Raw genomic sequence first — 25408 nt, 5'->3', positions numbered from 1 at the left:
TACATTGAATTATTGAGTTCCTTTCTCTAATCTGTAGATATGCCTTCCTCAAAAGAGTGGCAAGTAACCAAGGAGGTTGGTTATAGTGCCATTGTAACGCCCCCTCAATCAGACAATAAAATTTCAGATTTTTTATATCACAATGAAGGATCATTTGGGCTTACAAATAAGGTGTCGAGAGAATTGTAATATAAATGACTAATTTTGTTTCCAAGATTCATATGGGGTGGATAATTAGTAAGTAAATTGGTGATATTCAGATTTATGGGAATATGAATGACCTCTGCCATTTATGAATTGAGAAAACAAGCTCATTGTCCAATTTTGTCCAGCCTCCTTTACGACCTGATCAGAACATAACAATTGTGCAGGCAGCCTTAGAGATGTCAATAATCTTTTTGTATTTCAAAATAATAGAACAGTTCATAATAATAATAAGATCTTTACCATGTAACTAAGTAAGCTCAGTTGTCAGAATCTGAAGAATTTATTCCAATGAATACTCTTTGTTGATGATATGCTGCAATATTGTAAATGTCCACAAATTCAACAGAATATTGACATGGTAAAGAAGGTAAAACAAATGAGAGGGACTTCTTATTGAATATCAATAATTGCAATGATATATCTCATCTACGTGACTTTCAAAATATTACCGCTATGTTCTAAGCTTTTGCATCTGGATTCCTTGTGCCCATCTATTTTTTGCATTGATGAGACTACACAACCTCTGTTAATAATACACTGCAATATTGACGTGCTGAAGATAGGAGCAACAAATATCTGCAATTCCTTGTTTACTGTCAATGATTGCAATGATATATCTCATCTCGGCAATTTTCGAAAAGATCAGATAGTTGTTCTAAGATTTTGTATCTGGATTCATTGTGCCCATCCATTTTTGCATCAAGGAGAAGTTACTTAAAATCCAAACAACACTGAGTAGCATATGTGAAGATGGTGCCGAACAGGTGACTTCCTCTTTCACATGTTTGAACCAGCATGACATGGTTTCCCATACTGAACCCTACCACAAATTAATGTCATCATTGACAATAATAGAATAACTTTGATTTAAAAGAAAATACTAAGCAACATCATCAGAAAAATAAACGTCTATACTCACTTTGCTCCTGTCTTACGGCCTGTAGTGAATTTTAATTGCAGCTATTCTTCAGATTTCTGTGGTTTACTCCACATAATATCTTGCAAAACAACACTATCACCTAACAAAAATTAATACAAGACTTTATCACACATGAAATAGAAAATAAAATGCATCAAATACAATGGGCCCAATAAAACCTTATGTCATCAGAATTCATGTACCTTATTCCACAATCAATTCCAAACTGTCTGAACTAGATAGAATGCTCGGAAGCAGTTTCAAAGCCTCCTGATTATTAATACCAGTAGAGAATTCCACAAGGGTCTTCTCGAAGAAAGAATAAGCATCTGCAAATGCCTGGAAGAATAAGACACTAAAATTTACACATGTACTTTGAATAGATAGAGCAGTTAACCTGAAAGATTGTTGCATACATAACACTTTCCTTCCTCTTCTTTTTAAGCAGAATTAAGAGTTTTATTTTTCTGTGCAGAATGAGGGTTTCACTTTTTTTCGATGCAGAAGCAGGGTTTTATTGCCCTTTGCCCTCTTTCCTTCATTCCTTCTCAAAACAGAGATAGACACCATAGCAGATGTCTCTGTTTTTCTAACACAAGCATTTTAGGGTTTATGATCGAACTAAAATTTTATTGTACATCATTAAAATTTTCCAGAGTTCCACACCTCCATTCAAAACGTGCCGAGTCACAATGGCAATGGATACCTGGATTACCAGGACATAAGGTACATGGGCCGTACCATCACTGAATCATGGAGATCATTGCTCATCATGTCTGATCCACATAAGAAAACCTAGATGCACTTGTTGAACTTCGTCATCACTTTATTCCTAAAGGTTAGGATGAATGGCATTCTATTTCTTAAGGAATATAACCATGCTTTGGAAAGTGAGAAACCGGCCACTTTGAGACAGCCTGTGTTGTCCTACTTGAATAAGAATTCAAATGGTTGCGACAAATGAAATCTTTGCGAAACTCAACAATTGCAGCATCATCTATGAAGTTTGGGAAAAGCTAAGAGAAACATTTGAAAACACGATGAGCGTAAATCAAGGGCATTTGATGAGAAAACTAGTGTCTATGCAATTGGATGAATCAAAGAGTGCCAATGGGCCCAGGCCCCAAGTCCACTTTCACTTGCATATTAAAATATTGCAAGATTTAGGCATGCAAGCCTTCGACGATAAGCATATGTTGGGAGATATTGTGTCGCTGGCAACTTGCAATCTATGCTGTTAGATATGTTCTGGCATTAAAAAAAGTTTATTATCTGTTGGTTAGATGGATGTACATGAATCTAGCAACATTGTTGAGAATGAGTCATGAAAACTAACAAAAGGTTCTAGATTTATTGTCGAGGGCACAAAGAAAGGCACTTTGTATTGCTTGCAAGGAAAGGTCTTACCAAGTAAATTTGTTGCTGTTGCAGACATTGATTCCCACAAGACCTTTGGCATAAACAGTTGGGCCATAAGAGCCGAAAAAGATGGGAATTTTTTTCTTTCTTCACAGAAAATTAATGCCAAGTGCACCATCCTTGATTTTTGTAATGACTTTCAATATGTGAAACAAGTGAAATTCTTATGACTCGTGTATCTTGCAAACAAGGTATTTTGCATCTTGTGCATTTTGATATTTGTAACATGCATACTAAATATATGGGGGGCTCTTTGTATCTTATTTCTTTTGTTGAGAATTGTTCAATGAGAACTTGGGTATTTGCTGAAAAAACAAAGATGAAGCCATTGTTGCATTAAGTATTTTCATGCTTCTGTGACCACCCAAACATGTAGAAGGCGAGAATGCCTGAGTGCAGACAATGGGGGAATTTAGAAAATTTTGTGAGGTACATTGGCTGAAAGATATGATAGAGCACTATGTGAGAGGATGAGCTGTCCACCGCTATATCTCCCTCATGGCCTTCAAGAAAAGGCTATTAAAACTGCATTGCAACTTTAAGAAAAGGCCTCCTTGAGGAGGAAAAGAGCCTCATACGACCATCTACACATCTTTGGCTGTCATACATTTGTGCACGTTAGACATGAGCTTAGGAATAAACTTGATGCGAAGTCCATCAAGGGCATCTTCCTTGGGTATGAATAGAAAGGTGAAATGGTCTATGGGAAATGGCTACCTCAGCTCAAAAATGTAGTATGCAACCAGAATGTTGGTAATAAGGTTAAGCTGCCCAGATTTTGATTGAGCCATAAGAAACATAACAAAAAAGCTAGATTTCAGAATAACCAGACAGCCATTGGAGATCACAATGTACACAACCAGCTCATGATGAGCTGGTGAAAATGCTATAATAAGATGTTGGACAGCCGTTGCATGCACTTCGAGGACATGAGCAGCTGATAAATAATGCTGGAAATATGGCTATGAATGATGAACAGCGGTTTAATGTTAAAGCTTTCATGCTCCCTCCTGATGTAGATCCATGCCTGATAATGTAGATCCTTGGGTAAGAATGTCTACTATATTAAGGAAGCCTTTACAGAGATATGATCCCTCTTTTGCAGTACATTGTGTTCACTGATGAGGGTGAGCCTCTTACATCAAAGAAGGCTGGATCATGTGAGCAAAAGTTTAAGTGGGATCTTGCAATGCTCTGAAGGAATAAAAGCTTTACAAATGATACTTGCGACTTAGTTGAATTGTTCAATGGTAACAATCCCCTTCTGAATAGGATAGGTGTATAAAATTAAGATTGTGTACTGAAAACCAGAGAACACAGCAATGCTGATTGCAAAACGCTATTCTCCTCTAGTGTAAAGTGACCAGCTTGAGAGCTCCATCTGCTCCCACAGCAGCTCTTAACTTGGAGCTTTATCAGACGGATGTAAACACTGCTGTGTTGCATGGTGACAGCATTTTAAGAGGTCTCTTAAAAGAAGTTAATATTTCTTTCTTTCTTCTTATTTTAAGAAATCTCACCACCCTTGTCATCAACAGATAAAGGCCATTATCTCCCGCTATTGCAGGTGCTTCTATCGCTTCAGCGACCTCTCCATCATGAACCAACTTATTTACTTATTTACTTCGTTATGTTTATTTTTTGGTTTACTTAGTTACATTTTCAGATGTAATCTATTGTTGGTCTTATAGGCCATTTTGGCCTCTTAGGAGAAGTTAATATATCCTTCTTTCTTCAAACTCATTGCATCTTAATGTTTGGGATGTTATTACATTTATATTTAGAGATTGAATTTTTTTCACTGTATTTATGATTGTACGCAATGATCTCAAAATAACATAAACACAAAGGGCACACATCAAATTGTACAACACTATAACCCTGGTGGAAATAACATACTTCTGTAGACAGGTGCTTGAAACACATGCCTAGAAAACTATGTGCAGTCTCTATAGACAGGCACAAATGTCACAAATAACAATCGTACCAAAAGGTTAATTAAGAATCTAGGGATTCATCCATATTGCACTGCTGCACTGCATCATGGGAAACAATAAATCTACATTGCTAACCACTTAACATACCTTCACACACTGAAGAATTCGGAAACAATTTCGACCAACATTGTTAGATGGATGAAGTGGATCTTCAATATGAAGAGGATCAATTCTGCAAAAATATTCCAATGGGTCAAATTACTAATGGAATCGTAAAAACTAATTAAAAATTGTTATATTCATACCTATGCCCCTGGTTCCTATCAACGTACATACCCCCACCTCTGATGGAGACACCCATTTTTCGAGGGTCAAAAATACACCTGGAATAACATGGAGAAATTAAGAGACATAGAACCAATCCTCGATGGTATTTTACAGCACCACACATAAATATGTTCATATAAAATCAGGCAAAAATAGTATTTATAAAAATAGATCATAGACCCAACAGAACATATATGAGCAAACGGCTTGCATGGTTTGGCAAACATTCCAATAAGCATCCTTCAAATCTCTCCTTTATTTGTTGTGATTATTCAATAATAATTCCCCAACATTGATGTGCATAAAATACCTATATTCATACAAGCCCTATAAGCTAAGAATGAAACTGCACGAGATGGATCAGTTTTCATTTTGTCCAGATTTAGGTGAGAATGAATGTGGTACTTGCTAGACCCTCATACTCTATCAAGTGCAACAGGTTAATGTTGAAATTTTTAGGATCTAATTGTGTTACAAATTTGTAATAGAGTTTTTAAAAAGTGGGATACCATGGTGACATTGCTAGCATAATGATATAAGGAATTCTCCATATGTAATATTTCAGAATTACATTGAAACCTACATTGTAAAAAAACATGTTTAAACATGTAGGGTTCATATCATAGTATCATCATACCCAAAAAATTGAAGAAAATCCATGAGTAAGCTTCCAAGGTTCTGCATCCATCACACATGTTAAATTTTATTTGACCTTAACTGAGAAAGAAATTCAGGGTTCAAACATATTTAAGCCAATAACACCTATTACCAGTTGAAAAGGGCATCCTAAATGATGTTGATGCTGCAAGAATCTTGTAATCAAAAGTACCTGTCAAACAACATCTGAAGGGTCACAAATGAATCATTTTAAAATATGCATTAATGAATGGCAATTTTAAAAGATCTCTATGTATTATTGCAGCGATCCATTATCAATTCTATATTCTTATACTTTACACTTTGGATGTTCAGGAAAACTGGTCGGAAGTGTATCATTCCAATGCCTATTTTAATTATGTCTTGGACAATGCCTATGGATCAATCAACTGCATAAAAGATGTTTGCTAATTGATTAGGAGCATAAATATTAGATAATCTATTCTCGAAAGGAGATCTTATTGCAAGACTACTAAGCTGTATTTTCTCTCCTTTAGAGTCTTAACAAAGGAAAATAACTGGAAAGATTTAGAGAGACTTTTAGTCTCAATGATTGACCACATGATACGGAGCAAAGCATCAGTGCCCCATGATTTCACCCACTATCACCCACTGGCTCCGATCTCGCAAGATGGAAGTATTGCATGCTCAGCGGGTATAGCAATAGAGATATTCCTATATGCTGATGACATTGTGCTGATCTCCGACTCACCAGAAGGACTACAAAGACATATAAAAGGTTTTTCCGTAAAAGTAGATGAAACTATATGCATCTAAAAGGATTTTCAATAAAACTAGATAAAACTAAAAGACATCTAAAAGGTTTTCGATCTCTCTAGAGTGAGGTATTCCATGTTCAGCGGGTATAGCCATACAGATATTACTATATGTTGATGACATTGTGCTGATCTCTGACTCACAAGAAGGACTACAAAGATATCTAAAAGGTTTTTAGATAAAACTAGATGGTGTTTAACACCAATCAAGCATGAGTAACAAGATCAGAACCAGAAGTTCTTCTTGGGAGAAAGAAAGAAAGAAAGATATATTAACGTCTTTTAAGAGGCCAAAATGGCCTATAAGACCGAATAAGAGATTACATCTTAAATGTTTTCTCGTCTTTGAGAACAAATCAAAATAAAGTAAATATTACACAGTAAATATAAAAGTAAATAAGATGAAAAGAAAAGAGACGAGAGAATCTGGTTTTTGGCACATGCGAGATTCTCAAGTTAGGTATATTGTAGCTTTTGTCTCCGAAAGATCTCTATCATAGGTCGATCCAGAATGGAAATGTCTCCGAAGCGAGGGAAGCACCTACAATGGCGGGAGATAATGGCTTTTATTTGTCGATGACAAGGGTGTCGAAGTCATGGTCCATGGGGCCGGCGCCTACGTGCACGGCAAATTGCCATTGCCCGATCAATCGTAACCCCTTAGTTATATCCTGGTCTGGATCCCATTTCTGTATCCTGGGGTTGACTTCTAGCATTAGGAGTGATGGAGCTAAAGAAAGTTGTGATTGTTCTTTGTGGATGAGCTTGTGTGGCTGTGTTCTTCAACAACTTTTCCCGATGTCTCTTGAGCTCGAGCAAGAAAAGTCCTAGGCATCTTTGGTCCTCATATTCCATTACCTTGCGTAGTGGGCCAAAGCCTTGTTTAAAGAGGTAATGGTATCTCCCTCTGATTTCATAAAAGACACTACAATGACAAACATTGTGTTCTTCAGATTCCACTCCTTGATGACATAATTGGCAAATTCTCTCTTCTAGAGGTAGTCGTGTATATCTGCCCACCTTAGAGAAAACGGTGGCATGCACAGAATCCTACACATACCTAGGAGTAACATTCACAGGGCCTTTGTTCTCCAAGGAGCATTCAAGAGCCTCAGTTCTCTTACAGGACGCTGTCTGTGCTTGACTTTCTTGTGGATATGCAGCCCTTGGTGCTCTTGAAACACAATGTGTATATATACAGTTCCAAGAGCCATGAACTAAATTGTGTCTCATCAACTTTTTCTACAGAGCAGAAACCTACGGACTATGTTACTCAAAGTTGACTATCATGCCTATTTGGATATATGTGAATTCTTATGACAAATACAATTCCAAATACAAAGACACTTCTATTTAAGTTCTCAATGACAGCAAAAAGTACTCGTGCATTAGCACACAATTCCTCTTTCCATAGTAGGACAAAACACTCTGAAGTTCACTACCATTTTGTTCATGAGGTTGTCACTCTTCCTATCATCAGATTGGACTATTGTCCCACTTGACAAAATATGCCTAACCTCTTTATTAAGCCACTTCCTAGGTGCACCATTGATAAGCTCCTTACTCATCTCGATGTAGGAGCACCATTTTAGAGCTGAGAGGAGGTGTTTGAGGGTGACAGCCCCAGAACTAATCTCTCCCTGATACACTCTCTCTACACGTTTTCTCTCTCTGGATTCACTTAATTTCAGCACTTATTCAATCTGATTTTCCCTCCAATACTTTGATTGATTATGATCCAAGGCACATTTTATCCCCTTCCATGAATGCATCTGTTACAACCTCACTCTCATTTTCGTATTAAAGGCTTTGAAAGTAACTAGAAAACTACAATTTTTGGTTAGTATTTATTTCTGCTGCTGCTAGCCTCTTTGGCTCCTTACTACAATTCATAATCTCATAATTTAAACACACCAATGCTGCAAAAAGACTAGCAAAGACTTCACTAACATGAAACCAAGCACATCAATACATACATAGGAAATCCCAAGCACCAGTTCTAGATTTTAAAGTTGAATCTTAGAATAACCACATTTAACACTTTACATCAATCTTCCCAGAGATAATAGAAAGAAAATACGAAACTACATGTCCATGCATGTGTGGAATTAGCCACCACAAAATTGTTATGTTGCATACCAAACAATATGAGCTTAGTCCACCAGTGTAAGGATGATCGAGGCTTCGGACAGTTAGGAATTGCTTTAATACTAATGCTAAAGGAATGATAGCAGGAAATTGTGCAGTCAGCTCACGTACCTGTAAGAACTCAAAGATTTATAGGAATCTTTGAAATGTATTTTCAAAATAGCCAAGATAGAATATAAAGCAAATGCAGACAAGAACAAAGAAAAAGAAAACCAGTTCAGCTGTTCGGAGCCCAGTATGGGATGGAGATTCAAAACTTATATCCAATCGAACAAATTGTCTATCAGAGTGAAAACCCCACGGACCCTTTCTTTCCTCACTTAGTCTTACCTGCAAAGAGACATCATGTCAATTTCTTGTTAATTGTCGCAGTTTTTTCTAACAATTTAGAAACATTCAACATACTTGCCTCATGACTTGAGGTTAAGGCATGTGTAGAGCCATCAATATCATTCCCATTTGGTATGTATGCTACAAGCATGATAATAGGGATCTGTAGTTATCATAATTATAACATTCTCTTTAGCTATGGAACGTTTAACCTCTAGATATCAACCAATCACAACAAAGAGAGTGCTATATCACAATACCATATAGAAGAGTAGAAATCAGGAACTTACAGCTGTGTTTTCAATGGTTTTTATGGTGTCACTCAATACCCAGTCCTGATCAGCAAGATAACGGGCAGCATGCTGGAAAACATAAAACAAATAAGCACCAGCTTCAAACTACCCAATTATGAGTAAGGGGCAGATTAGGAGGTTCATAGAATGGCAAGGGCTCTCATGGACAGCATTTGGTGACAGTTGGTTCTCTCATTCAATCTCATCACCGGTCTCTCTCTCTCTCTCTCTCTCTCTCTCTCTCTCTCTCTCTCTCTATATATATATATATATATATATATATATATATATATATATATATATATATATATAGAGAGAGAGAGAGAGAGAGAGAGAGATATTAACGTCTTTTAAGAGGCCAAAATGGCCTATAAGACCAAATAAGAGATTACATCTTGAGTGTTTTCTCGTCTTTGAGAACAAATCAAAATAAAATAAATATTACACAATAAATATAAAAGTAAATAAGATGAAAAGAGAAGAAATGAGGGAATGTGATTTTTGGCACATGTGAGATTCTCAAGTTAGGTCTATTGTAGCTTTTGTTTTCGAAAGATCTCTAACATAGGTCGATCCAGAATGGAAATGTCTCTGAAGCGAAGGAAGCACCTACGATGGTGATAATGGCTTTTATCTGTCGATGATGACAAGGGTGTCGGGGTCATGGTCCATGGGGCCGGGGCCTACGTGCACGGCAAATTGCTATTGCTCGATCAATTGTAACCCCTTTGTTATGTCTTGCTCTGGGGCCCATTTGTGTATCCCGTGATGGACTTGTAGCATTAGTAGGAGTGATGGGGCTAAAGAAAGTTATGATTGTTCTTTGTGGATGAGCTTGTGTGGCTGTGTTCTTCAACAACTTTTCCGGATGTCTCTTGAGCTCTAGCAAGAAAAGTCCTAGGCATCGTTGGTCCTCATATTCCATTACCTTGCGTAGTGGGTCAAAGCCTTGTTAAAAGAGGCAATGGTATCTCCCTCTAATTTCATAAAAGACACTACAATGACAAACATAGTGTTCCTCAGATTCCACTCCTTGATGACACATTGGCAAATTCTCTCTTCTAGAGGTAGTCGTGTATATCTACCTACCTCAATTTGTAGCTGATGTGTATATCGGAAATCCACAAAGCAGCAATAAATCCTCTTATTGTGGGCTCTGCCCTCCTCAATAAGGGCCCAGAGGGTGAATATGTGATCCAAAGTTGTGAACCCCTTCTGAAATCCTGCCTGTCCAATTGAACGACAGCCATTTTGCTCTGCCCATATACTCAATTCTGATTCTAGAATCGAGCCATATAGTTTAGCCAAGTAATGGCCAATCATGATTGTCCTATAGTTGCTTGGCATCATGGGGTCTCCATTCTTGAGGATTGGCACAATGGTATGCTGAGTCCATCTAGTAGGAAAACCTTCACACATGGCTCTATTAAAGATGTGTGCTAGCAATGGGAGCAAGGTGTCACGGGCATAGATAAAGTGTTCACCCACCAAGCCATCATGATCTTGGGCCTTCCCAAATTGTAGCCGATCAATGGCATTTCTTACATTTTGTGGTGTAAAGAAGGTTGATTCATGTGGACGTGAGGCATTCGGGTGGGGAAGAGAAGGTTGCCATAGAGAGAGAGAGATAGAGATAGAGATAGAGATAGAGATAGAGATAGTTGACCCAAAATCAGAGATGGAGATCGTTTTTCTATTTTTGAGATATTGGGGATTGTGTCATAATTGGAATACACTTTTGTGTTCGATGGTAGACATGGAGTGAAAGCATATCTACGAAAGTTGAAGGGAGTACTAATGCGGCAAATTTTTTTTATTGGAGCAAGTGGAAATTCTTTCCTCGGTGGAGTGTTCGTCTTGCCTATTGGCAATTCAACATGTTCCACTACCCATGTAGTGTAGTTAGTGGGTGACCATATTCCATTGTCACACCCATTGTAAGTAGTGTTTTTTACACACATTTATTAATATAATTGTGTGTTTTCACCAAAAGAGAGAGAGAGAGAGAGAGAAAGAGATAGATAGATAGATAGATAGATAGATAGAGGATGGATGGATGGATATATGGACAATAATAAACTGAAAGTTGTCCAATGAAGACCTCCCACCACTGACCAAAAGCAAGAACACAAGGATAAATCAGACTATCAATGAGATGAAAACAATGAAAAGTTGCAGATTGCACATCTCATAATAGGGGATGGAGGAAACATCAGGCACTTCAAAAATGCTCAAAGGCTAGGAAAGTACAAGGGAAAATGGTGGGCAATAATTTCAAAACTCCTTGATGGTACAATTAACCGTGCCAACAAGTGGCCTGAAAAACTAGTCATCACAAGTGCCAAAGCCCAAATCACAAGCAAAACCTTGCTAATTTCTCAGTATATATCAGTTTCATGCCTAACCAGAATAATCCAATAGTTCTCCATTCATTTCCTTGGAGTGTCACAATCTATGAGACCTAGGACGGGGTCCAGCAGACTCAAAGCTCTTACCACTTGGCAATGATACATGTAAACATATACGTAGCTTGTGTAAATTACAAATAATATTGCTAATGCCTATACCGGAACGGAATGTACCAAATACACGAAGCAGGATCTATAGATCATGCAGATTGAGCATTGATCAGGACTAAACACTGCAGTGAGATTTTGTGGAAGCTACAATGTTCAAAGTAGGAGTTGGCCCAAAAATGTCTAAAATAATTCACTGGCTTTATAGTCTATAACATATTTTCATGCAACATTTACGGGGAATTAGCAGATTCACTTAGCCAAATCATTCAGACAAGGTTGTCATGTAAGTGCATTATTATATGTAATTACAAATCATCCATTACTACCTTAAATGGATAATCTAATGGCAACTGGTCAACTTCATAGTTTGAAAATGCATGATGGGGAGGATTTTGTGGCACAAGCATATGATACATTATTTATGTAACAAAATAATCCCTATGATATGAGAATGATAATGGATGCCCTTAAACAATATGGATTAGTTGTTGGATTGCATGTCAGCTTTAACAAGTCCAAACTCTTAACCTATACAATATGCAATTGGCAACAACTATTGTCACAAGGTCAGGTTGTTGGCCCAAATGAAATGGTTAAACATCTTGGTTATCCACTGGGATGGAATGGTGCAGGGAAAGCATAAACTGGGTTCTACAAAAAAGTTTAGCAAAACCAAGTTATAGACATATTTCAATATGGCACCTCTATATTCAATTGAGGATAGTTCAATCAGTATTCATGGCTTAATGCAGTATCACCTGATTATGATTGACTGGTCCAAAAAACTGATCCAAAAGACTAACTGAGAAATCATTGGACACTGTTATTGCCCAAATAGTCATGCAACAGTGTAAAGCAAATTTTCAGCTGCATATGTTCCCTAGCAAGGAACTTTATTGCCAAACTTTACTCAGCAGACATTGCCTTGGACATGGATGCTACAATATATCTTTGCCAATTTAAAAATCAAGTCAATTGGCAACACAAGATACTAACCATTGGGATTTCGTATTTGGAAAGCTTGTTGGACATACAAACGGATGCATATTTCATTCCAAGCTTCTAAAAGATTGGAAGAAACAAAAAACAATATATAAGACCAAACAAGAGATCACATCTTAAGTGTTGTCTCGTATTTGAGAACAAACATAAATGCTACTAAGTAAAAAAAGAAGAAGTAAATAAGATAAAAAAAAAGATTAAAGAATCTTGTTATCGGTATATTTAAGATTCTCAAGTCAGAAATATTTTTAATTTTGCTTGTCAAAAGATTTGTCGCATAGGTCAATCCAGAATAGATACATCGTCGAATTTCAATAAATGAAATGGAGAGGAAGAAACTAAGAATAAGGAAACATTTTGAACGCTTACACTGGTGTGTTATATTTTCAGGATCATTCGCCAAACAAGGACCTAGAAAAGCTTTTTCCTTAGCAAAGAAAGCATTAACATAAATGAGGATGTGAGAAAATAATCACAGATTAAGCTTCAATGGCATGGCATGCTGTCATAGTCTTGGTCCACATCATCGAACCATATGGAATAAAGTGAAAGATTACAGGATTCATGATTGAAAACTCAAAAAAGGTAGCATCGTTATTCAAATGGAAAAGATTCCACACATTCAATTTATAGGTGGCCACAACATCCAGTCATACAAAGTATGGTCTTAGTGGGAAAACAAGCTTACAGGTATATGGAGGTGCGATCTCCACTTAAGCACAGGGTATTCCTATGGAGATGCTTATAGGGTGTTATTCCCATTGGGTTGAATTCTTCAAAAGAGATAGGCGGATTTTCTCACATTGCGTGCAATGAAGTGGAGAATCAGAAATTGCCCTACACTTACTATGGATTTGCTCACTCAACAAAGGCATTTATACAATGAATAAGTGCATCTGCTTTACTCAAATTTCCTGAACAAATGTTTGGGAAAACCTTTTGGTTGTTTGGACAGATTCCAATTGCCTATGAAACAATGTTCATTTCCTCTAATGGAGAAGATTTTGGGTACTTTGGACCATCTGGATGGCTGCACTCAAAGTCTTTAGTCAAGACCAACTGCAAAATTTTAGCTTCTTCAAGCAATCTTTCAAACAATCTTTATTTTGATTTTCTACAACCTAGGGGCATCCCACTTCAAACTTACATTATTTACTTTCAGTGCTTTTTGGAACTTTTGTGCCTACTTGACTCTTCTGCCTATTTCTCATTGTTATTTTGCGAGTTTTCACCTCACAATGAGGTTTCCCACTAGTGTATAAGCCTTACGAAAAAAGTATTTTATAAGAATCAAATATGTATCACACTAGTTAGAGCTTCTAGCATAGATCCATCCCTCCAACCAAACTGATCATGGCATTCACTGATTGAAAAAGCAAAAAAGAGTGCTTGCATTGAGATAGCTACACTTAGCTCACTCCATCACAGTATATTTGGGACATTTACACTTGACTACTTGAGGTTTGAAAAGCATAGTATACTTTGAGATATTTATGAATTAGATATGAAGTGGAAATTTCCTCATCAGAAATCAGATCACGGTTTCATGTAGTTCCAGCAAATAAAAAGAACGTCATATTCATGAAAAATATACCTGCAAGCAGGTTTCTTTGATACCATTCCGACCTTCCAGAATACCAGCTTCTTTGATTGGTTCCTATTGAAACAACATAGCTACGGTTATAAACCCAACCCAGAAATAAAGCCCCAAAGGATAATTAAACTGCCAGAAACTTATTTAATTTTTCAACAAAACATATCCAATAATTGAAATTTTACAAAAATCAATAAATAGCAAACCAATCAAGTTTCTATAGCATCCATTATGCTCCTCTAAACTTATTTGTAAATGTATAATCCCTTGAGTACAAATTCAAAAAGAAAGGAAAGACACAACATACTACAAATAATTCACCTAGAGCAATCACAAACTTGTTGACTAGTTCGAAGTCACAAATACTAATCAATACCCTAACACAAACAGTACCTACCAGATTTCGAACAGGTGGCAAACAAACAACAAGATCAACATCACTGCATGGAAGTGCAAGTCCTGTTGCATTAGATCCAAATATTTTTAGTCTTGACCTTGGCCAAAGAACTCTCATAGCATGAGAAACCTTCTCCACTGCTACACTGATGGATATCTTTCTTAACAAGTTCTCTGCTGCAACCTGAAAAATATTGAGCAGATCACAACTAAAGCAAGAATGCAGTACATAGACATACATCCAAAACTACCTGGCTGCAAAACCCTTCTATTTCTTTGTGGAGTATACCATGGAGGCTTGTCAATGCTGACTGCATAGATGGATCGGAAGTTTTATAGAGCAATGTAGTTTGCATTGGCAATGCAACATCGGGCTGAAAGTTGAAGTCATTTTAAGAACTAACAGAAATTATCTTAGTAATCTCACAAACGTAAATTTCAACGAACTTACATGCTCAGTTTCTAACGCCATAGGAGTAACTGCAAAAAATCTTTCATGAAGAAGTGTACCAGAAATAGGATGGACAGGGGTATTCTCCCTTATACCCCTGTTTCCCCAAGCACTTTCTAAGATTTCAGATACAACAAATGGAACATCCTGTTCCTCACTGCGGTGTGAATTGAGAAGGCCCCACCTTCGTGGACTAGAGCTCCCTGAACGAACTGTTGTCAAACCCTTACGCTTGCCAAAACCACTTACCGGTGAAGGTGGTGGTGGTGGTGGAGGAGGTGGAACACACCTCAGAACTGGTGAAGGAGGCCGTCTTTGCCACGGAAACTCCCTCTTTCTATGGTGCGCATGAGGGCTCCCAGCTTTATCTGATTCAGAACCAGGTATTTTCCGGCCAATGCTTCTATCATGAACTACCACAATGGGCCTTAGAGCTGGCCTGGTCAGTACTTCAGGCACAGCCCCGTCTACATCCATGTTTCTTACATCATGTGGAGATTTAGCTTGTTCACCCTCAGATTTAACAGACAATACCGGAGACAAAGGAGAAAATTTTCCAAAATCATTTCCAGGCAACACTAATCCAACTCGGGATGTTGAATTGCTGAGTGGATTGTATTCAAGTCCAGGATGGTAAGTTGTGGGAGGAGATGTACTCACTATATGAGGAGAAGCAATATTAGTATATGCTGGTGAGAATCCCATTGTGTCATCCAGCACTACACTTAAATCAGCCTCATGCCGGGCCCAAGCACTATCATCTGAGCTTAGAGAAGGAGGCCGTGAGTAACCTGTACTTGCAAAATCTGCCGTATTCCAAAACATCACCCCACCACCAAAATACTGGTTATAGTCTCCATCACAATCCCCATTAAAATCTTGATATTGTCTTTCACTTTCTTCTTCTGATATCAAGTAACTTTCACGCTCATCAAACCCTCCTGAGAAATTATTGCATTCATCATAGTCAGTATCATCTGGTGTCATATCATCATGTTTGAATTCTTCTTGAGATTTAGTTAATGGACTTAAATCAAGATCTGGAAAACAAGGCTGTGAAAATGGAAAGTCACATATCTCTTCTTTAGGTCCCAAGGAATAGCCTCTGTTTTGAGCTATGCTAAATCCAGATGGAAAGAGTTGTGTACACTCTGAATTCTTCAAATTATTTTGTTTATTACTGCCCCACTTAGTGTTAGGCATCACACAAGCTTGCTGTTTCACAATAGGACTTCTCAGTGCTGTTAAAGATGCCTGCAGCCGTTGTTGCCAATTTCTACCTACATCTAAGTGCAAACGCTCAGTCGTTGGTGTCACAACTTGAGACCTTCCTCTTGAAAAACGAACCTGAGATGTTCCTGGCCATTCATGTGCTGTATGTAGCCCAAAGGTGGACCTCTGAGAGCTGAATGTATGAGATCTTTGCCCCTCCCAATATCTCTCCCTGAGTGCATGCAGCGAAGAAGTGGATCTGGAAGCATTGGTTGGGGTCGACGGATGATTGCTTACAAGAGAGAACCCTTGCTTGGATTCAAATGCAACAGGTTTAGCATGTAGTGACATTTTCATTTCTGAGTTTATTCCTAGTACATCATGGCCCACCTTCATAGGATTACAGCATACTGCAGCAGTTGCTGGCGAAATTTGACTGGAGCTCTCTTGCAAGGAAACTTGTTTATTTTCATCAGACAATGCTGAATCCTTCAAAAGGTTAGAAATACTACATAAACTTGTACCTTCTGTACAGCTAATTGCCTCCAGTGCAGTATTTGAAGAAAGCAACTCTTGCTGAACCAATGTAGGTTTTTGGGATAGATCAATATTTTCTCTTTCACTATTATCATTCACTGTAAGCATATCACAAATACATGCATCCTGGTTTCTGAAATCAGTGACGCCTGAGTTTGTGAGCACCTTGCAATGATCAGTCATTTGAGCAACCACCTCAGGTTGCAGCTTTGAATCTTCTTGTGCAACAATATGGTCATTATCTTCTGTGTTGCAGTCCTTAGTTATACAATATTCCTGCCTATTATTTCGTCTCGCTTTAGAGTGTGATTTTTTTCTTTCTGCTTTAGACTTTTCAGTCATCTTTCCTTCAGTTCCACACTTTTTTCCTCCTGTTGAGGGAAAAACAATGCTTGCTTCCACTTGTTCCTGTGCAAAAGCTCACAGATATGTTGGCATCATTTTTAGTTGAGAGAAACTAGAAATCTCTTCTTAATTTGATAATCAGAAACATCACGATGCAAACATGTGAATTCCATCTACTTCCCAAAAGTATCACAATCAGTACACATTTATAGGCATTTCAAGTTCTATAAAATGGTGTTCATATTGATGACAATGATGACGCGAATATAAAGCTTTCCAGAATGACCCTGAAGTCTACAGACACAGAAGTACAATTAGGAGGGTTATCCATCATGGAAGCTACAATTTGATATAACTGTGGATTTCTGTTGTTCGCTGTGGAAATTCCTAAGAATATTTTGTGCAAACTCAACTGCTATTTTATCTCATTTCCCCTTTAAATACTTATAGCTATTCCACTTTCCATTTTTCGAACACTTAAATATCATTTAGCTTCTTAGAAATGAGTAAAGTTGCCCTAGTTATGCTACTTTCTAGCATTAGACGCAAAGAGTATGTGCATATGAGCGCAGATTAGATTCCACTGTGCCTGCTGAGACCCTAAATTTTCAAAACTCCTGAAATAAATTAATAATTCACTTCTGTATTCAAGAAAAAACCCTAATTTCAAATATCAGACTAGAGAAAAAACACAAATGTAAAAATGTACACCTTATACATAAACCAATAAAACCAAGTTCTGTATGCAGAAAAATCCATTTTCCTTGATATCTACTAAAGTAACAAATCAGTATGAACACAAATTTAAATCCATACAATGCCCACAAACCTGTAGAAATTGCTAATAACATACCTTAAATTTCAGTGGAAAGAAAGAAAGCTATATTTAAAAAGATTAAGAAGCCAAAATGGCCTATTAGACTGAACTGACAAACAAAAATAAATATAACTATAGTAAAACAGCCTCAGGCAACAGTGAGTCTCATTAGTTAAGCACTATTATTTTGATCTTAGATGGACTGAAACTTCTGCAATAAAAAATTCTCCAATGAGAGCTGATCCAAGATGGACAGGCGTAGCCCCTTTCAAATGCCGTGCTCGAGACTATATTCATGTGGCCCTCAATTGATATGTAGCAACCGAGTGATGGTGCAAAAGAAGTTGCGATGGTTCTTTGATGATAAGCTTTTGTGGTTGTAATCAATGTTGATCTGCGTATTCCCCTATTTTGCATACTAGACCAAAGCCTTGTAAGTGGTGGTGTCTCCCTCTTATTTCGCAAAAAACAGCACAATATTAAACATATAGTTCCTCTAATCGCACGCATTGATTGCACAATTGGCAGATCTTCCATAGATTTACATGCATATCTATTGTCTCAATCTCTAATTGCTGTTAAAAGGTCCTAAGTTGCCCTATGCTTCCATGGACTGATGAGGTAGATTTGTGTAAATATAGGAAGGCCTGATAATAATAAATCCTATCCTGCGACTTGTCTAAAATGAGAGCCTTTTGTGGGCCATATTCCTACCAAGAGATGTTGTGGGACTGATCCATGTTCTTTCATTTCCAATTTAGGATATATCAATTTGGATCACTATATTTTTTCCACACTGTTGCAGTACAGAAAATCAAGCTATAATGAGGGGTAGTGCATTTATATTTATGCCTTGTGATTGGAAATATTCTTGCATTTCAACATACAGACAATGATTACACCCATGTTCAGAAAGTTGTTGTAAGGACAGACGTGCCCATTTTGAGTACCTTTGCTTTGGGATCACCCAAGTCTCTTCGATACTAGTCACAGATCTGAATATTGCCTTGATCAATAGTGGGGTTGCTCCCATCTCTGCCTGCATTATATCATGGAGCACCAAAGTTTTGCTCGTTATCATGCGGGCTATTATTGCAACTAAACATCTCCAAATCTGTCAGTTACGCACTCCACAAAGATTCAATCCACAAAGTTATAGTTCGTAAGCAGAGTCAGTGCTACAAGTGTATCAAAAAGCAGAAATTTGGTTGATTTCTTGGAGCTTTAGTTGATTTCTTGATTTGGTTTATTTCAAGGACACCAAGGGCTGCAAAGCCACGAACAGAAATTTAGTTGAGTTCTTGGAACTTTATAGTGCACGTTGTCTTTCAACGACACCAAGGGCTGCATATCCACGAAAAAATCAAGCACCAGAGCCTCCCAATAAGAACCAAGGCCCTGTGAATGCTACTCCTAGATAGATATAGGATTTTATATATCCGCCGTTTCCTTTCCCAAGAAGATTTCTGGTTATAATCTTGTTATCCATACTTGAGTAGTGTCAAACACCAATGCTTTTAGTTTTCAAAAGTTTTACCGAGAAATCATTGTCTATACAATATGACTAAAAAGGATCTAAATATCTTGGCAGTCCCTCCAGAGAGTAAGATGTCAATAGAATGTTATTAGTATTTAGTAATATCAGTATGGCTATCATTGCAACACTAATTCATTTAGTGCATAGATTCCTGATTGCATATTTACTGAGACCCCAAGGGCTTCTATTCATTGCATGAGTTAAGCAAGACACTAACAATAGATTATCCTTCTATGCACTCCATCCTCAATAAGGACTCAGAGAGTAACTATGTGAACCAACATAGTGAGCCCTTCCCGAAACTTGCCTCCATGTAAAAAATCGTGAGAACATGGTCTCCATTTCTATGTAAACTGAATTGATGTTTGTGCATCCTATGTTTTACTGTCATTGCTTATTCTTAGAAATAGATCTCACACTTGGATGAAATCAGAAACCTCTATCACAAATCAAATAAGATATTCCTCAAACAGAAATATAAATTTATACTCTACCCCAACCAACCAGAAGTAATTACTTGAATATGAGAATTACAATTGGTAAAAGCAATTTCTTCAGAGATAAAATAATAGGCAAAACCAATGAAAGTATGTACCTGTTGCAACACACTAGTGTCCTGAAGTGGCTTATTTTCCGAGTTTCTAAACGAATTACTTTGCGATACAATGGTTTTCTTTTTCTTTTTCTTTCCCTTCTTTTTCTTGCTTTCATTGGGTATATTAAGTACTGGGGTATGAATGTCTCCTTTCAGGAGATCCATTTCCACAGACTCAACCATCATGAGTTGTAAAGCACTTCTAGCCCTTCGTACAACTCGATCTGTCAGTGTGCCAGCTGATTTTAAGGAACTGAAAAACAGCCATGCATAATCTGTGTGCTCTGAAGAATTTAAATGCTCATATAGCACAGGGTATAGATAAGATGACATAAGATTTTGTATTCCCTCCAAGCCAGCCAAAAGGGAACTAAAACATTTTTTTCTTTCCAGCTCTGAGTTTAGAAGATGGCTCTGCTTACAGTCAGGTTCTCCACAAGAATTGGGTAGTTTCCTTACAACTTTCATAATCTAATAACAAAAAGCAAACAAACAACAGTTTCAATCCAGAAGAAGTTACTGACAAAAGAAACAAAATGCACTGCATTAGGATAAAAAATGAAAAAAAACTCAGGTGATCATAAGAATCGTCATTAAACAATCAGTTATCTATGCTGTAATTATAGACCTAACTGACGCCTTGGATTTCTTCAGAGTCCCACATGTTGCTGCACCCAAAAACTAAACATAATCATGAATCCCCTTAAAAGCTCATAGAGTCTGATGGGGCAGTTCAAAAATAGATGTATGAATATTAGTGTAGTGTTTCATGCCGAGCATCAATAGCTCCATTTTCTTCTTAGATTATTCAACAATGATACTATATGTGATGAGAAAAAAATTGATGTGTAGGAAGAAGGCCAACTTGCAAGGAAAATGAATGGGAAACTAAAGGAGGGGGCAATTGTAGGCGAAACATGTATAATGATGAAGCTTAACAAGCCATAAGATAATAATAATAATAAAATGTTTTCCTGACACTCCGTCCCATTCCACCAGAGAAGCATGACATTTGCAAAAGCCATTTTTTGGAAGGGGATCTTCTACATTCAAGAAACTACAATATGTTTTTCATGGATTTATTGGGGAAGTGCAAAATATGCAGTCATACATTGAATCACAGCAGATGATCATGCATGCTAACTTTCAACCTGAAAAACAAAACAAACATATCCCAACCTCTTTGGCATAGTCTAGAATCATCAGTACATTCAAGACATTCTTTAAGATGGCAGTTCCTTCAAATATAATCCATATTGAGAGGGTGCCCATAAGAAAAGAAATACTCTTGTTATTGGCTATGACTTCCATGAATGTCTTTTTATCAGCCCCCAATCAGTGAAACAGGACATGGTTGAGCACGAAAGGAAGAAGAGGAAACTTCAATTGCTAAATGCACCCCACTTTCTCATTTCATCATAAGGTCATACCTATTGCAATGGTAGTTTTTCCACACAAATCCCTTCTTTTTCAATGTCCAAAAGAAGTGCAAACCAACCACATCACATAACATCTATAATCTTTTTTAGTTAACAGTTGCAAGGGAAAAAATGCAAGATCATAATGGAATGGGCCTGAGATTGCAAATACATGAATTTATAAATAATTTCTTCTAAAATCTACTCAACGAGCTGCAGAACTAAATATCTCCACAAACATTATCCCCTAGATATGTAACATTTTCTTTTATGCCAAAGATGAGAACCAAATTATGCGTGTTGACTTCCAACTCAAAAGCTAAAGGCAAACATACCCCAAACTCCCATAGAAGTACCTCTTTTCTTAGGGATAACGTCAATAAGTGAAAGCATAAAGCTGGCCAGCTCCTATATTTTCATGAGGCCTGCTATGAAAGACAAACAGAAATGGGTGTTGCCTTCAATTAATCCAGTCATATTGTAGCAAACTGGAAGCACAAAACAGTCCCTATTATGTCCCAGCTGTGAATGAACCATCATACCAAGTAGAACACACTACAAGGAGGGATAGGAAAGATAAGCCCTGACTTTGATGATCTGAATCATAGAATGAACCATATGTATCATACGTGCATTCACATTCGAGAATGATTCAATCAAACGTGTATGGTAAATCATCTCAAAGTTGGATTGGATTGACTAGGGTCTATATTATATATTGATTCACTCTCAATCCCAATAAGTGGACCCTAATCCATTGTGAACCACCAACATAAGTATGGTTGCAATATTTGCATTGTATAACAAGCATACTTTTGGGATGCGAATCAAGACATCTCTATCATCCTCACTTTAGAACTTTACAAAAAAATGAGTATGAACTATAGAGATTGAATCAAAATATGTCATAAATTATAATCAAACGTTCAAAAACTCATAAAATGTATATTCGAGAATATGAAGAAAACATGACATAGGCAGTAGTAGCATAATAACTTACCACTAGGGTAACCTAATTTCTAATAACAAAGAAAGAAAGAAAGAAAGAAAAAGGAACATGACACTAACATAAAATTTTGCCATGACATAGGTAGTAGTAGCATAACAACTTAACACTCGGGTGAGCTAATTTCTAATAACAAAGAAAGAAAGAAAAAGGAACATGACACTAACATAAAATTTTGCCATGACACTAACAAGAGGATATGAGAAAGTTGGGAATTGAACCCAAGACACAAGTAATAGTAGCACAGCAACTTATCACTAGTTTGTGCTTAGTTCTAATAATAAAAAAATAAAAGAAAAAAACTATTATAACACTAACATAAAACTTTGCTATGACATGGTACTAATGAGTAAGAGAGAGAAAATTGGGAATCGAACCCAAGACATAGACAGCAATAGCATGACTCCTTACGACTACAGTGAGCTGAATTGTAATGACAATAAATGAAAAAAAGAAAAAAAAAAAGGAGAACGTATTTTTCCCATTTCAAACGTGTTCGTTTCCAAACGTTTGAATGCTTGCACAAACACGAATATTACATTCTATGATCTGAATCACTTCTACCTCATACTTGTTAAAATGCTATAGAACATAGCAGTCCCAAGTAACTTTGCATATCTCAACTAAATTTGTTTTCGCTCTCCTTCTCCCTCTCTCTCTCTCTATCATTACAAGATGGCATTGCATTAAAGCATTTTTAAGATAATATTTTGCAAATGTTAAATAATGGTGCTTACCTCAACTTTGGCAGCCCTTGTCACCGCGAACCTTGATGTCCTTAGCCTCACTTCTTCTGTCTGTTGCATCCACCAGTCCCTGAAACCTTGGTTTCTTCTACATACTGTTGATGCAAAAGCATCAATTGATCCATTCTTCACCACATGGCCAATTTTTCGAAGGTCTTTGGATACATTTCTAGGTGCACGATGATCTCTAAGCCATGCAGACCACAAAACCAACTCTACCTTATTTGCTATGAATGCTGGCAAGCTATAATAACCCATGTTCTTTAGCCAAGGAAGCTCTTCCCATGGTGAATCATGACATGCATCAAATGACAAAAGGAACTGACCATGTGTGATAGAATCCATCATTGTAAGAAACTCATCTGCACATTTTAATAAGTTTTTACTTATGGAAATGGTATCAAGGAAATCAAGACCAGAAACCTCACTCTCTTTGGAGCTGAACAACTCCACATTTCGGCAAAGAAGCTCTCCAGCAGCATCATCATCATTCAACCTTGCTAAAAGGCCTCTTGCTCTACGGAAGCAAAGACCTGGAAGATCTATACCATCTCCATGTTGTTTATTTACACTCGGTGATGGTGCTGATATGGATTTCTTTCTAGATTTGTTAGATCTTTTAGACCGATTAGCCTCTTTAACCTCTGCTGCTTGATCAGACTTCAAAGAATGTGAAAGTGAAGGGAGAGATTTATTCACTATCTCATCTTGGAGAACATCTGTGAGAAGAAAGAAGAAGCCTGGGCCTTCCTTCATCAAATGTTTCTGCATTTGGAGAATTATAGAAATCCAGCTCCTGTCAAGGACTGTAAGGATGGAATACCTCTGATCAGAAGTGAGACTTCTAAACCACTGAATCACCATTTTCTTGATCTTCACATCAGATTTCAGAGGAGGAGCAGAAGAAGTAGAGAATGAAGCTTTGCGATGATAGAGAGCTCGATGGTCTGTTAGAGCATCGAGAAGCTGCTGTGTTCCGAGCATATTGCTTCTCATCATCACCTTTCTAGCCCGAAATTAGAGAAAGAAATTGTGGCCAGCTCTAGCTCAGAGAAAGGTTTTCCTTTTCAAGAACCATAAAGAATATAAAGTTCGGAAACCTGCAAACCATTCAAATACCATTTCTTTTTGTTTCTTTGCATCAGATTTCTAACGCGCAGAATCAGAGCAGAAAACAATGTAATTATAAAGAGCTAAATGATCTGCCCAGATATTTCTTTTCATCGTCATCTTTCTAGCCAAAAATTTAAAAGAGAATTTGAGGTCACTTTTAATAGATATAGCTTTGTCTTTTTTCAGACCTGAAAGGCTGTGCAGCTTGAAGGTCGATGGAGGTTATTGTTGTGAATTCTAGCTCCAAAAAGAAAGTATATTTTTGAGGTAACTGCAATTGTGCCACTTCCACGTCATAGCTAGAGAGCTTGGAAGACATCCTACTGTCACAGAAATACAGAAGGAAGGGTAGAGATAGAGACCTGAAAGTATGTGCCGTCCGAGGGACAACGGGGATTATATGCTGTGAATTCGATGTCCAAGAAGGAAGTCCTTTCGAGGTAACTGCGATCAGTCTGCTTCAACGCCATAGCCAGAGAGTTTCATCCGGAACCCTACTGTTCCAAAAAACACAGTAGAGGAGAGAAAAAGGCAGAAGAAGAATGAGATTTACATTTAGTGTTGGTTTTATTATTGACAAAATGATATGGTGCTCCTCCCTTGGGAAATGGGCATGGAAAAGGGAAGGTCTGGTTTATCTTGTGTTTTCGCACATCGCTATCATCCAAGACCTTCAAGTAAAGTCCCGAGACACAAGAATTGGGTCCAGTGGAGATTGCGGGAAGAAGGTGAAGTAAAGCCCCGAGAATGTGTCGACTAGAGTCGGGTCCACAGTGAATTCATACATGCAAAGTTGATGCAGTTCAGTCAAGGCCCCAATCATTTCATCGATGGTTCAAACTATATAAGACCCAAGTGCAAGCTAATGGGATCCTATACCAATGCAAGGATGCAGATGACAGTCTCGATGACCATCAAAATGGTGTTAGACTATATAATCTAGTGCTAAGAAAGGAATTTAAACCCAAGCCTATAAAGTAACAAATGCACACCATCATCCAACAACAACGAGAAATCGGGTCCAGTGGAGATGGCAAGAAGAAGGTGAAGTGAAGCCCCGAGAATGTGTCGACTAGAGTCGGGTCCACAGTGAATTCATACATGCAA

At 37.5% G+C, this 25408-nt stretch overlaps 1 protein-coding gene across 6 annotated transcripts; it reads right to left on the bottom strand.

The window, feature by feature from the left end:
- Positions 1 to 454: 454 nt before the first annotated feature.
- Positions 455 to 24846, bottom strand: MEE44 (Nucleotidyltransferase family protein). Of its 6 annotated transcripts, XM_087330275.1 has the most exons (19): positions 24490 to 24845; positions 23180 to 24288; positions 20019 to 20489; positions 14976 to 17132; positions 14776 to 14898; positions 14526 to 14708; positions 14129 to 14191; positions 9011 to 9082; positions 8800 to 8883; positions 8604 to 8720; positions 8382 to 8501; positions 5579 to 5638; positions 5447 to 5487; positions 4788 to 4865; positions 4630 to 4714; positions 1330 to 1465; positions 1127 to 1205; positions 657 to 1027; positions 455 to 520 (listed from the first exon to the last, which is right to left on the bottom strand). In XM_087330275.1, the coding sequence occupies exons 2-16, from the start codon at positions 24185 to 24187 to the stop codon at positions 1331 to 1333; spliced, it is 4797 nt and encodes a 1598-aa protein (XP_087186401.1). In that variant the 5' UTR covers positions 24188 to 24288; positions 24490 to 24845; the 3' UTR covers positions 455 to 520; positions 657 to 1027; positions 1127 to 1205; position 1330. The 6 variants fall into 6 exon arrangements, with proteins under 6 accessions (XP_087186401.1, XP_087186392.1, XP_087186433.1 ...); XM_087330266.1 differs by having other exon boundaries at positions 1127 to 1226; positions 23180 to 24845; XM_087330283.1 differs by lacking the exons at positions 455 to 520; positions 657 to 1027; positions 1127 to 1205; ... (3 more) ...; positions 5447 to 5487; positions 5579 to 5638 and having other exon boundaries at positions 8796 to 8883; positions 23180 to 24846.
- Between the last annotated feature and the right edge of the window lie 562 nt (positions 24847 to 25408).

The sequence above is a fragment of the Azolla caroliniana genome, unplaced genomic scaffold (assembly GCF_043228905.1).
Source record: "Azolla caroliniana isolate FFs.n. ecotype wild unplaced genomic scaffold, voAzoCaro1.0.p SCAF_1, whole genome shotgun sequence".
NCBI lineage: Eukaryota > Viridiplantae > Streptophyta > Polypodiopsida > Salviniales > Salviniaceae > Azolla > Azolla caroliniana.
The sequence above is the reverse complement of the archived record's forward strand: the minus strand, read 5'-3'. Positions and strand labels throughout refer to the sequence as shown.

What these genes read in the sequence shown, in the direction of transcription:
- MEE44 (XM_087330266.1), bottom strand. Translation starts at nt 24,187, where the DNA reads ATGATGAGAAGCAATATGCTCGGAACACAGCAGCTTCTCGATGCTCTA. An exon ending in TGCCACCTGTTCGAAATCTG is followed by an intron (nt 14,192 to 14,525) that starts GTAGGTACTGTT and finishes TTGTTTCAATAG; the next exon opens with GAACCAATCAAAGAAGCTGG. An exon ending in GGCTCCGAACAGCTGAACTG is followed by an intron (nt 8,502 to 8,603) that starts GTTTTCTTTTTC and finishes GAGTTCTTACAG; the next exon opens with GTACGTGAGCTGACTGCACA.